The sequence below is a fragment of the Castor canadensis genome, chromosome 14 (assembly GCF_047511655.1).
Source record: "Castor canadensis chromosome 14, mCasCan1.hap1v2, whole genome shotgun sequence".
In the NCBI taxonomy this organism is placed as follows: domain Eukaryota; kingdom Metazoa; phylum Chordata; class Mammalia; order Rodentia; family Castoridae; genus Castor; species Castor canadensis.
Window position 1 is genome coordinate 2,343,750 of NC_133399.1, and position 11,862 is coordinate 2,355,611.

Genomic DNA, 11,862 nt, shown 5'->3' on the forward strand with positions numbered 1-11,862 from the left:
ATTGACACTTTAGGTTTCTGGACTTTGTTCTTTATGGATTTCTGGTGAAAGAAGTTAATGCTTTTCTGGAGAGATTCTTCTGCCTTCAGTTCAGACACAATGCATGTCCATTCATCATGGAAAATGCATTGTTCATTGTGGAGGATGGAAGTATTGCTATTAAGTTTCTTATTTTATCTTTTGTGTCTGGGGATGTCTCCTTTTATGTCCTCTATGCATAACTCTGAAGAAGTATGTGACTCAATTTTGGTCATAATGATGAACATGTATTACCCTCACATACCCTTCACTTCAACAAATTGGAGAGCAGCCTATCAAAGGCTATGAGCACCCCAGACAGTCAGCTTGATCACACCTCTGTCCTGGGAGTAAATTTTCACAATAGCTTCCTCATTAACCTCAGTATAGCTCCCTGGGCAGTCTATTTTCCTTGCTGCCTTAAGATAATTGCTACCTCCATGAGTGGCATAAACAGGTCTCTGACCCTTCAATTATATAAAAAATATGCCTTTAAATGTTCTTTTCATTTTTATTACTCTATTGGTATCAGGATACCTTAGGCGTGAATATGATATTCAGAGGACAAATGAAATCTATGTTAATGTTAGATGTCTTCTTTCTTCCTTTGTTAATAAAGTCAGAAAAGTACTATGTGAGTTAAATAAACTTAAATTGAAAATATATTCCTTCTGTTCCTCCTGAGTAAAAGGAAACATGTAATTCATTCCTGTCACCAAATTTATAACCAATTCGCTTATATCACAATCTAATTTTAAGAAATTAATAATTTAGTAATAGCACAAGTTAGCATTTCTCCTCATTTCCTCAGGTCTCCCTGACTTCTGTATGCCCTTTAAAATGTTTACAAACTCTGTGTAAGAGAAAGGGCAAAGCATTACCAAAATAATACATGCAAAAACTTTCTAATCCCACACTGAAAACTTATTGGGAACCCCTGTGAAAGGCGGCAACTCAGTTACAGACCAAAAATGAGAGTTGTCTCACCTTCCATTTCATTGGATAGCAAAGAGAATGGACTCCTGGCTGCTGTGGTTGAGACTCTCTTGGCTAAGAAGCAAGAAGTCTCTGATGAGGACTAATGAGTAGTTTAGGAAACATGATGGCTGAGAAACATGGTTTCTCTGATAAGAAATCACATTGTAGACTAGACAGCTAATACTAACAAATACTTGTGATACAGCAGGGTCTTGCTTACCTGAAAATCTGGGACCCTACCAAAAAGAACACCTCAGCCTGATTGTCCAAGTCAAAATACCCTCCAACCCAGCATCTAGGACATTTTGATGACATGAGGCAAATTTATGAGGGTTTTTTTTTGGCATACTGGGATGTGAACTTCTGACCTCAGGAACTAATTGTCCCAGCTGACTTCAAACTGTAAACATCCTGATCTCTGCCTCCTGAGTACCTACTGCTGCTGGAAAAAAGGCATGTTGGACTAAAATGCATGCAGAGATTGATGAGGAGATAGACGTTAGATTGAAGGAAGCACAAGGAAGGCTCAATACCTTAGCACATGCTTTATTGAGAAAATTTTTGGAGGGAGTCCCCAGCAAGAGAGCTGGAGCCCATAGGTGCTTGTAAACTAGGGCTAGACATTCTCCTAATATGCCCTTTTTCTTGTGTACATGTATGACCACATGTGCTGTTTGCTGAAGTCATTCTTCCATATTCCTCTTAGCAGTTTCTGATAGCATTTTAATTAAGCATTTTTCTTAAAGAAAAAATTTCCTACCTTTGCTTTCTTGTTTCTTGTGTTTGCCTATCAAAGGAAAGGGGTGGTTTGTGTGCATAACTGACTCTGCTCTCAGGAATATTTACAATTCTCTAATTATAGTAACACAGTGTATACTATGGAACAAAATCCACTTTTCAAAGTATACTCGGTAGAATAAATGCCTTAGGGCATTTGAATTCAGCAGAAAAAAGAAGACAATCCCCAGACCTGGGAACCAATAGCTTATACCTTAATCCTAGCTAGTGATGAGGAACAATCTGGAAGATTATATTTTGAAGGTTGCTTCGGCAATACTTGAGGGACCCTATCTTATAAATATTTAAGACACACAAAAAGGCTGCAGTTGTGGCTCATATGGTGCAATATCTGCAAAGCTAGTAAAAGGGCCTGAGTTCAAATCCCATGGCCACAAAAAAAAACAACTTTCTACACTGCTTTCCTAATACAATTATTCTCCATTTTAATTTTGTATGTTTTGAAGAAGCACTGGAATGTGTGAAGGCTTAGGCACATTACACACAAGTATAGCATTGTGCTACAATGTGAATTGTGTCATGTCAAAGAATATTACTGCAAAAGTTGAAGGCATTCCTACCTTATGAGGTCATTCATGTTGTTCAAATATGTTGTCATTTTTAACATGACCTTAGTGTTTATTCACATAATGAGTTCTTTCAGGTGAATGAAGGGTACTAGAACTAAGGAAGGCTTTCCACATTGCTTACATCCACTGGGTTTGTCCTGGTTGAGTTCTTTGATGTGTATGAAGGATACTGGATACAGTGTAGTTTGTCTCTCATTCCTTACATTCATAGTTTCTCTGCAGAGTGAATTCACATTTGTTAATGTCACTGGAAATTGCTCATATCCATAGCTTTCCTCTCTAATCTAAGTACCTTTATGACTTTTAAGGGTAGGGGGCCATGTGAACATTTTCACCAATTGGTTACACCCATAAGGTTGTCTTCAGTGTGAATTCTTTCAGGGCTTCAAAGGTGACAGGAATGAGTGAGCACTTTCTAACATTGCATATACCTATAAGGTTTCATATGTGAGTTCTTCTATGTGCTTGAAGGTGAGTGAGTTGAGTGTAGGCTTTCCTACATTCCTTATATTAATATGTTTTCTCTCCAGTGTGAGTTCTTCTGTCTCTGAAGATGACTGGCTTGCTTAAAGGCTTTCCCACATTGCTTACATTCATAGGGTTTCTCTCCAGTGTGAATTCTTTCATGAATTCGAAGGTGACATGACTGGGTGAAGAATTTCCCACATTTCTGACATCCATAGGGTTTTTCTCCACTGTGAGTTCTTTCATGATATTGAAGGAAACTTGCATGAGTGAAGACTTTCCCACATTGCTTACAACCATAGGGTTTTTCTCCACTATGCGTTCTTTCATGATAACGAGGGTGACACGCCTGGGTGAAGAATTTCCCACATTTGCTACATCCATAGGGTTTCTCTCCAGTGTGAGTTCTTTCATGAAGTTGAAGGTAACTGGCTTGAGTAAAAACTTTCCCACATTGGTTACATCCATAGGGTTTCTCTCCAGTGTGAGTTCTTTTATGAAATCAAAGGTGAATGGCTTCAGCAAAAACTTTCTCACATTGGTTACATCCATAGTGTTTTTCTCCACTATGCATTCTCTCATGATAACGAAGGTGACACGCATGGATGAAGAATTTCCCACGTTTCTGACATCCATATGGTTTCTCTCCAGTGTGAGTTCTTTCATGAAGTCGAAGGTAACGGGCTTGAGCAAAAACTTTCCCACATTTCTGACATCCATAGGGTTTCTCTCCAGTGTGAGTTCTTCCATGAGTTCGAAGGTGAATGGCTTCAGCAAAAACCTTCCCACATTGGTTACATCCATAGGGTTTTTCTCCACTATGAGTTTTTTCATGATAACGAAGTTGACACTCATAGGTGAAGACTTTCCCACATTTCTGACATCCATAGGGTTTCTCTCCAGTGTGAATTCTTTTGTGAATTTGAAGGTGAGTGGATTGAGCAAAAACTTTCCCACATTGCTTACAACCATAGGGTTTTTCTCCACTATGTGTTCTGTCATGATAATGAAAGTAACACTCATGGGTGAAGGATTTCCCACATTTCTGACATCCATAGGGTTTTCACCACTGTAAGTTCTTTCATGATATCGAAGGAAACATGCATGAGTGAAGACTTTCCCACATTGCTTACAACCACAGGGCTTTTCTCCACTATGCGTTCTTTCATGATATCGCAGGTGACATGCCTGGGTGAAGAATTTTCCGCATGTCTTACATCCATAGGGTTTCTCTCCACTGTGCGTTCTTTCATGAAGTCGAAGGTAACGGGCTTGAGCAAAAACTTTCCCACATTGGTTACATCCATAGGGTTTTTCTCCACTATGTAATCTTTCATGATAACGAAGGTGATAGGCATGGGTGAAGAATTTCCCACATTGCTTACATCCATGGGGTTTCTCTCCACTGTGAGTTCTTTCATGAATATGGAGGTTATGGGGATGATTGTAGGCTTTCCCACATTGTTTACATACATAGGGTTTCTCACTAGTGTGAGAAGTTTCATAATTCTGAAAAGTACCAGATGAAGTGAAGGCTGTTCCACATTTTTTCCATCCATGAGATTTCAGCACATTGTGTATCTTTTCATGGATTAGAAGAGCCTTGTCATCAGTGAAAGTTTTCCCATAAGCATCACATATATTGCTTTTACAGGGAGCTGTTCTAAGCAGAGTTTCCTTGCTTACAATGTTCTCTGGAGTGTGTTGAATGGATTCTCCACATTGAATACGTTGTTTATGTTCCTTGAGTCTCTCTAACACTTCAGGTCTGTAAAACAAACAAAGATTACCATTGTTATCCAATTAATGATTTATTAAGAGCAGTTATGGTGTTTGTTACTGTAAGAATTTATGAACACAAATGTACTACTACATGTTCTGCAGCAGGGCCTGAGGACAGCTATTAACAAAACAGTGGTGTTTATATGTTGTTTCTGTCACAATATGTCCATTTTAGGTGTTTGACAACACTGAATGAGTTTTACCACATTGAAATACACTTAAAGTGCTTATTGAGTTGCCTGGGATCAAAAGCATACTGGATTGTAAAATACAAGAATGAACACGAGGACAAAGGCTGAAAAATGTGCCAGTCTATTCCCGTGCAAATGATAATCCACTGTAATGCAAGGTGATATAATCTAGTGAAATTTGTATGTGCAAAGAGTGAGGTTATTTTTGTATATTGAGCAACAGGACGTATCTCTTTTAATATATTAGAACAAAACATATTATGAAAAATGGCACAGATCAGACTTTGAATTTTTTGATTGTGGATGCTTAACTTGTTTCTCCAATCTTAGAGAGACTTTGCACTGATCTCAGCAATTTACAAATAGAAATTGTGTTCTTATTTTCTTGGTTTTCAAACTTCTTGTTAATGCTCCATCTGATGTTCACTGTTTTGGTTCTGAGTACAAATTACCTCACATTTCTTCTGGGATTCCTGAAGTCCTCTTGAATATTTTCATTTTCTTCTTTTGTTTATAAGATATATAGAGAGAAATCATTAGTATTTAATCAATATGAAAGAACAATTTCAGACCTCAGCTATTTTCATAGCATAATATGATCATGCATGTACATGAACCATTACTGTCCCTTTTTAAACACCCCATGAGGCAACAACACCAATGAGTCACAACAGTATTGCACAGTATGTATAAGGTAATGATGCCATATTTACCTATGAAGGACAGGTTCCTACAGGTTTCTAGCATGACTTCTCTGTAGAGCTTCTTTTGGGAAGGATCCAATCAGCCCCATTCTTCTAGGGTGAAGTTCACAACATCCTCAAAGGTCAGGGGATCCTAATATGTCCCACACACATTGTGAAAAGAATTGTGAGTGTTAACAGCAGTGGAAACAGACAATCTCTGTGTAATAAATTCACATGCTGATGTGATCTCCACATATTCAATGCATTTTATTTTTAATCACACTCTCATTCTCCATCTATACTCACAGGCACTTCATAGTAATTCTGACATCTCACTGGACCTATTTCTTAAATTCAAAGCAGAACATGGTAACAAAAATTGCATGTTATACAGAGATCGTACCAATCAATCTACTAACAAATTCCTTCTTCTTAGTTTCCATTAGAATAATATCAGGTGAAAACAGACTACAGGAATAATGTTTTTAATACAAGAGTAAAAGTTTCATGTCTACTAACATTGCAGAACTGTTAATGAGATGAAACCTCACCAAACCAAATATAAAGTGTAAAAATGGGACAGTGTCCTGAAGCAATTTACTCCAATAATATCCTACTGTATATATACAGAGGGAGTCTGTAGTAAGAGAACCCACAATGCACTAATGGTTACAAATAGAAAGTTGGTATGACAAATAGCATTTAACATCTCTTTCCAAAAAATTTTTCAAAATTACATTTTGGAAATAAGCACCTCATTGGTGACTATATCAAGAGAGAATATTTGGAAGCTTCTACCTGGTTTAGAACATATCAACCCAAATTTAAAGTTAAATAAGACTCCTGAAGAATCATTCAGATAAAGTTACAGTATTTGCTTTAGCATTCTAGCAGACAGAACCAAATGTGTCTGGTTTTTTCACTCTACTTAGCACAGAAATTTCTGTTTAATGAAGGGGATGTTATTGAGAATGGCTCCATTTCTCAAGTGAGGCCTGATGATAAAATGGCCACCGATATACAAAATGGCGGCATTATTGTTCTATCAGAGTTTAGCCTAGGCTTCCCTTGAAGCCGATGGACTCAAAGGAAAGCCTGCATTCTACCAGACAGAAGCAAATGTGTCTTGTTTTTCTACTCTACTTCACAGGCTTTCTCAATTGTCACAAGGTACATTCTGACAAGATCAACTCCTTTAATGAAAATGCAAACAACTTCCTGGTGCAGAGGCTCAAGTGGTACAGGGCCTACCAAGCAAATGTGAGACACTGAATTCAAACCACAGTACCACAAAAAAAAGGAAATGCAAACAGCTTAAGTATTACCAAAGCAAAGTAATCCTAGATTACTTTGATTAAATAACAGTATGTTTTGTGTTCCCATTACACTGACATGTCTTTCTTCAGTAAACCTAAATAAGGTAAGGCTCAAACTTGATATTCTCATGTTCTGCCTCAAAAACTTTACCTTAATTGGTCAGAAGAAACAGAACAGCTAATAAGCAAACTTTCCTGAACCTTGTCTCCTTTTTGACACTCCTGAATTCTGTGACACACCCTGAAGCTGAGGCAGCACAACAAATGACTTTTATGGTAACCTGAAGACAATCTCAGCTCAGGGGAAAGGACATCTGGTCACGGAGCTGATCGAGCTCACTCTGTTGTCCTTCCTCTCCCATAGTTGTCCACTACAGTATGCTCCTCCCTAGAAGGCACAGCCCTGCTCTGCCTCACCATTGAGACCCTGCTGACCTCCGAGTTGGTGCTGTCCTGCTACTGCTACTTCAATATGGTCAGTCCATTCTCCATCTGAAATTAAAGTTTGGACATACTAGCTAGACAGCTCCAATAATGTCAGAGATTGCAAAACCCTCAAACCTTCAACACCTTCCCAACATGTCCCCATTGTCATGAACCCCACATGCACATGCAGAGCCATTACTGTGAGCTGGGCAATGCAAAGACAGCTTCAGTTTAGGAATTTATGATGGCCCTAAGAAGAACTGGGCTGCAGACCTGGCTCTAGTCTGAGATCAGCTTCTAAACACTTAGCTAATTCTGGGCAATCACTGATGCCCCAAGGATAATGGAGGAAGCCCAAACCTCCCACGCACTGAAGGCTGGGGAGACCTAGAGCTCAGATGCTGAGGAGTCCTAACAGAGCTTTGGGCCAGGGCTATGTCACTGCACATAGAAGACAGATGCCAGAGTTCACCCATCTCAACTGTTCCACCCCAGGGTAGAGAAGAAAAAGTGCAAAGCTGCACAAATGGCGATTCAGGCTACAAAATGTAGTGATGTACTTGGGAGGACCAGATCAGTACCAATCTCTTCAGGCCATTTCTTACTTTCTCATCCTCCTAGGGTCTGGGATGCCAGTTACAAACAGAATTTCAGGCATCTTTGATGAGTTAAATTTTGCTCACTCACCTGGGACCATGTGCAGGTCACACTAGGAGAGAGACTAAATTACATAGAATTGCTCTCAGCAGCACAATGTGATCCAAAAAATGGCAGAGACCAGAAGGCATTTCCTGTATTAATCATAAGGTCTTCCTTAGACCAGCCTGTGATTTGCCAGGTCTCAAGCACTTCTCACAGGCTAGTGACCAGAACACGCCCCTTGAGTTCTGAGTAACATAAGATGTGATCCCCTATCAGGGAGAGTGCAAAAACCAATTAATTGAATCCAGGAACACCCCTCAGCAGTTCAGGCCTCTTCCCTGGTGCCTACCCACTCCAGCCTGGGGATTCATTGAAGTTAAGTGGAACCTGCTTTTCACAATGCATCCTTCTTCACTGGGAAACGGAACCTGAACTATGGTGAGAGAATTTCACACTCATTTTCCCATGAGGATCCCCTGTCATCTCAGAAAAGTTGTGGTTCTAGGCCAGACCAACAAAATGGAAAAACTTTGCATGAAGATAATATATCCACTTTTCACAAACAAGGAACAAATGACAACAAATATGAAGAAACAAGGATGTGAAGACAGTCAGTCAAAAAGCATTGTAGGAGTTCCTCAGACTGCTTTTCCTAAAAAGCATGGACTCCATACTCAGTCCATGAATCAAATAAATTAACTAAAAGCAGGAAAAAACATGGCATCTCTCCATTTTCAATCACTTTTTCTCTGAGTCATTCTCTGCAGTCACCTTGCTACCCCCTTGGAATCTAGGAAGGAGAATATAGATATTTTCTTCATGACTTGAATCCAAATCTTCCCCCAACAGCAGACCCTCCTTTGGATGGACCATCTTCTGGATAATAACTCCAGAACCTCTCCCATAACAACAGCTGAGTTACAACAACTACACCACACCTATGACTGGAACTGTTTAACTATGCATATCTTTGGTCCCTGCCCCCAGTTCTTTGCCTATTTAAATCTATATCTCAGATGGTGAAAATGAGCTCAGGACTTAAGCTGCCTCATCCCACAGCATAGCCCTAGCTGTGTAATAATTCTCCTTTCCCTGCCTTCACCATGCTTTTTTATGTGGAATTGAAAGGTAATTAGCTGGACCTAGAATGTGGCATCTAAGGAGCTTGGGTCCTGGGTCCAAAATTCTATTTTCAGAATGAGAATATTGATTGCTGAAAAATCTCAGGCAGTGGACTCATTTCACAAAGTCTTTCTTGGAATTGTCTAAAGTAGAATCAAGGGATTGTAGGTAAGCATGCTGAACAAACAGCAAAGTGGAAATACTATGTACAGAAAAGTTACTATCAGTACAGACTTAGAAATCATCAAAAGATTATATATAAATTATGAATATGGATATACAAGACGTTGAATGAAACCTCCTTGTTCAATGGAGGACAAGAACAAGAAGAACAATCAACATGACAGTAATTCAAATCATGCACCCAGAGAGAAAGAATATTTTAAAGAAACTTTAAAATTCACAGAATGTGTCACCAGTATCAGAATTTTGTAAATTATTGAAAGTTCTCTAGAGAGAAGCAAAATAATACAATCTAAGAACTTACATCACATAGAGAAAAACAGTGTTAGGAAATTAAGAAATGAATGAAAATTCTTTACTTTATTCCTCACTACTGGTATTTAAGGAAAACCTTTACTTATAGTCATCGAATTTGAAGTATGGACTAGGTGACTAATTTTATAACAGGGAAAATTAGGAAGAACAGTTATATATGGATTGAAGAACAATAGTGCGGAACATACCAATATGCCTACCCTGTCTATGAAGCAGCACATCTTTAGTTGAAATGCATGTAGCTTACTTAGAAAGGATTTTACATATTTAGAAATTACTAAAACACATTTTATGCATACTTGGTATCATAAAGGGGAACAGAAAATGAGATAATATAATCAATAAAGGACCACACCTGTCAACAGGCTGAAGTGGTGTAGTGCGTGCCTTTGCAATACCAAGACCTTGAGTAAAAAATAAATAAATAGGTACATAAAGGATTTCAGCAAGATTGTACTACACCAGATAAATGCACAGCACATTATTTTGCAGAATTTATCATAACCATCCAAACTTCACATTAATAGAAGAACACCATTTACACAGAACAAAGGAACAACAAAAGAAAAATGACAGGCAGAGAGGAATGGGTGAGATGGGGGTCAGAGTAACATGAAGAAAGAAGTAGGAAAAATGCTCAACACCACAGGTCATCAGTATAGTCAAGGACCAGCATATAAAGAAGCTGTTTAATGCTAAATGGACATGTGTAATTGATTAGAACATTTGACCTATTGGCAAATCACAGAAAAAGAAAACATCCATAAAAGTTCAGGTAAATTCACACACTATCAAAACTCCCTAGTAAATTTAAGTCATCCATACTCTACAGAGCATCAATCCTAACACCCCTACCCTAAGGGAATATTCTAACAGTTTAGAACACTAGGAAAACTTTACATAATGAAAATGAGCAAAATCTTTTGGGTCAACCTCACCACATGGGATATAGTTTATGGGCTTGAGACTTTGTGAAAGTTCACTGCTCCAGAAAGTGTTCTCATGCACCCACTTTAAGATGAGAGAAATCTCAGAGTCATCTTCTAACATCCTATGACCTTATTGAGCTATTTTAATCTTTGTCAATGTACACTGAGTTGTATTAACTGCAATGTTTATTTTCAGAAACCTTCTGATGTCTTCCACCATTTTAGGTTTGCTTAGTATATTCACATGGTTTATGCCTAACTGCTGCCTATGAAATCTATTCAATGTGTACTTTTTCCTTCATGAACCATGCTTCACTTCTGCTCAACTCCAGTGCCTTGGCTGAATTCATCTCACACAGGACATTAAGTACCAAGAATGGACACTCTGGTAATGTTACCAACATTCCCACAAAGACCTCAAATGATATTATTTGTGCTGTATTTCTTTATCATATAATCTAATAACAAATATGTAGTGTTACCAAAACCAACCAAATTTCAAACACCAACTAATTGCCTTTCAATTTAAATCTGACACTGTCCAGACTTAGCACAGTCCCCCCACCTTCTGGGCAGTGTGAAACAGACACCAAGCCCTAGAACATGTTTGCTATGTCTGGTCACACCATTCATCTTCCTAAAGTCATAGAGACCTACACCCTGAGACAACTCATGAGAATAAATGCAAACATTGCCTCAATGGAGCTTAGGAAAACAACCAAATACACTCCTATTGCCTCAGAAATTTCAAGAATCTCAGAATCTCTTTGCTAGAAACTGACACAAGGACTAAAATTTTTAATTTATACTACACACCCACATCACCTTCCACATGCACCAACTTTTTGCCCTATCAGGAAAAATATAAAGGTGTCTTTCTGTAAGCCTGGGCCTCCCAGACTTGTCTTCATTGGCACAAATTACACCCTGTCTAACCATGTACCTCAACACAAAGAAAAGTGGTGGAATGATAGATTCTGAAGTTGTAACACTCATAAATATCTGCAATTAACTTACACATCCAATCATTTCTGCACTACAAAAGAATCACAGAACCAACATTGTTCCCATTACCCCCTTTGCAAACTCAGACATTCCCCAGCACCTTCCCAAATGCCCTTTTTTGGCATAAAAAATGACTATGAAGTAATCATTGCAAATATCTTCAAAATGATTTGTAAATAGTTTTAAGGTGAATTTGAGGAATCTGAGCCTGGCTCATCAAACAATTCACACATTCGCGTCACCATCATTTCATGAAGAACCCAGGTCCCTGTAGTTCCTGCCTGTAATCCTAGCTGGTCAGTGGACAGAGATCAGGATGGACTTTGTTCAAAGCCCATGCTGGCAAAAGTTTGTGAGACCCTATCTTCAGAAAAACCCATCAGAAAAAAAGGATAGTGGAGTCACGCAAGTGGTAAGAGCACTTACCTCACAAGCAT

General features: G+C 38.6%; 1 protein-coding gene across 1 annotated transcript; it reads right to left on the reverse strand.

Annotated features, from left to right (window-relative positions):
* Positions 1–1,544: 1,544 nt before the first annotated feature.
* LOC141416519 (uncharacterized) lies at positions 1,545–5,446 on the reverse strand. The gene is made up of 3 exons (XM_074053472.1): positions 5,425–5,446; positions 5,254–5,305; positions 1,545–4,596 (listed from the first exon to the last, which is right to left on the reverse strand). Exons 1-3 carry the CDS (start codon positions 5,444–5,446, stop codon positions 2,874–2,876), a joined length of 1,797 nt encoding a protein of 598 aa, XP_073909573.1. The 3' UTR covers positions 1,545–2,873.
* Between the last annotated feature and the right edge of the window lie 6,416 nt (positions 5,447–11,862).

Bases quoted from the DNA above. Each gene is read 5' to 3' on its own strand.
- LOC141416519 (XM_074053472.1), bottom strand. From the start codon at position 5,446: ATGGGGTGTTTAAAAAGGGACA. The intron at 5,306-5,424 runs GTAATGGTTCAT...TATAAACAAAAG, and splicing joins GGGGTGTTTAAAAAGGGACA to AAGAAAATGAAAATATTCAA. The intron at 4,597-5,253 runs GTAATTTGTACT...TTTGTTTTACAG, and splicing joins AATCCCAGAAGAAATGTGAG to ACCTGAAGTGTTAGAGAGAC.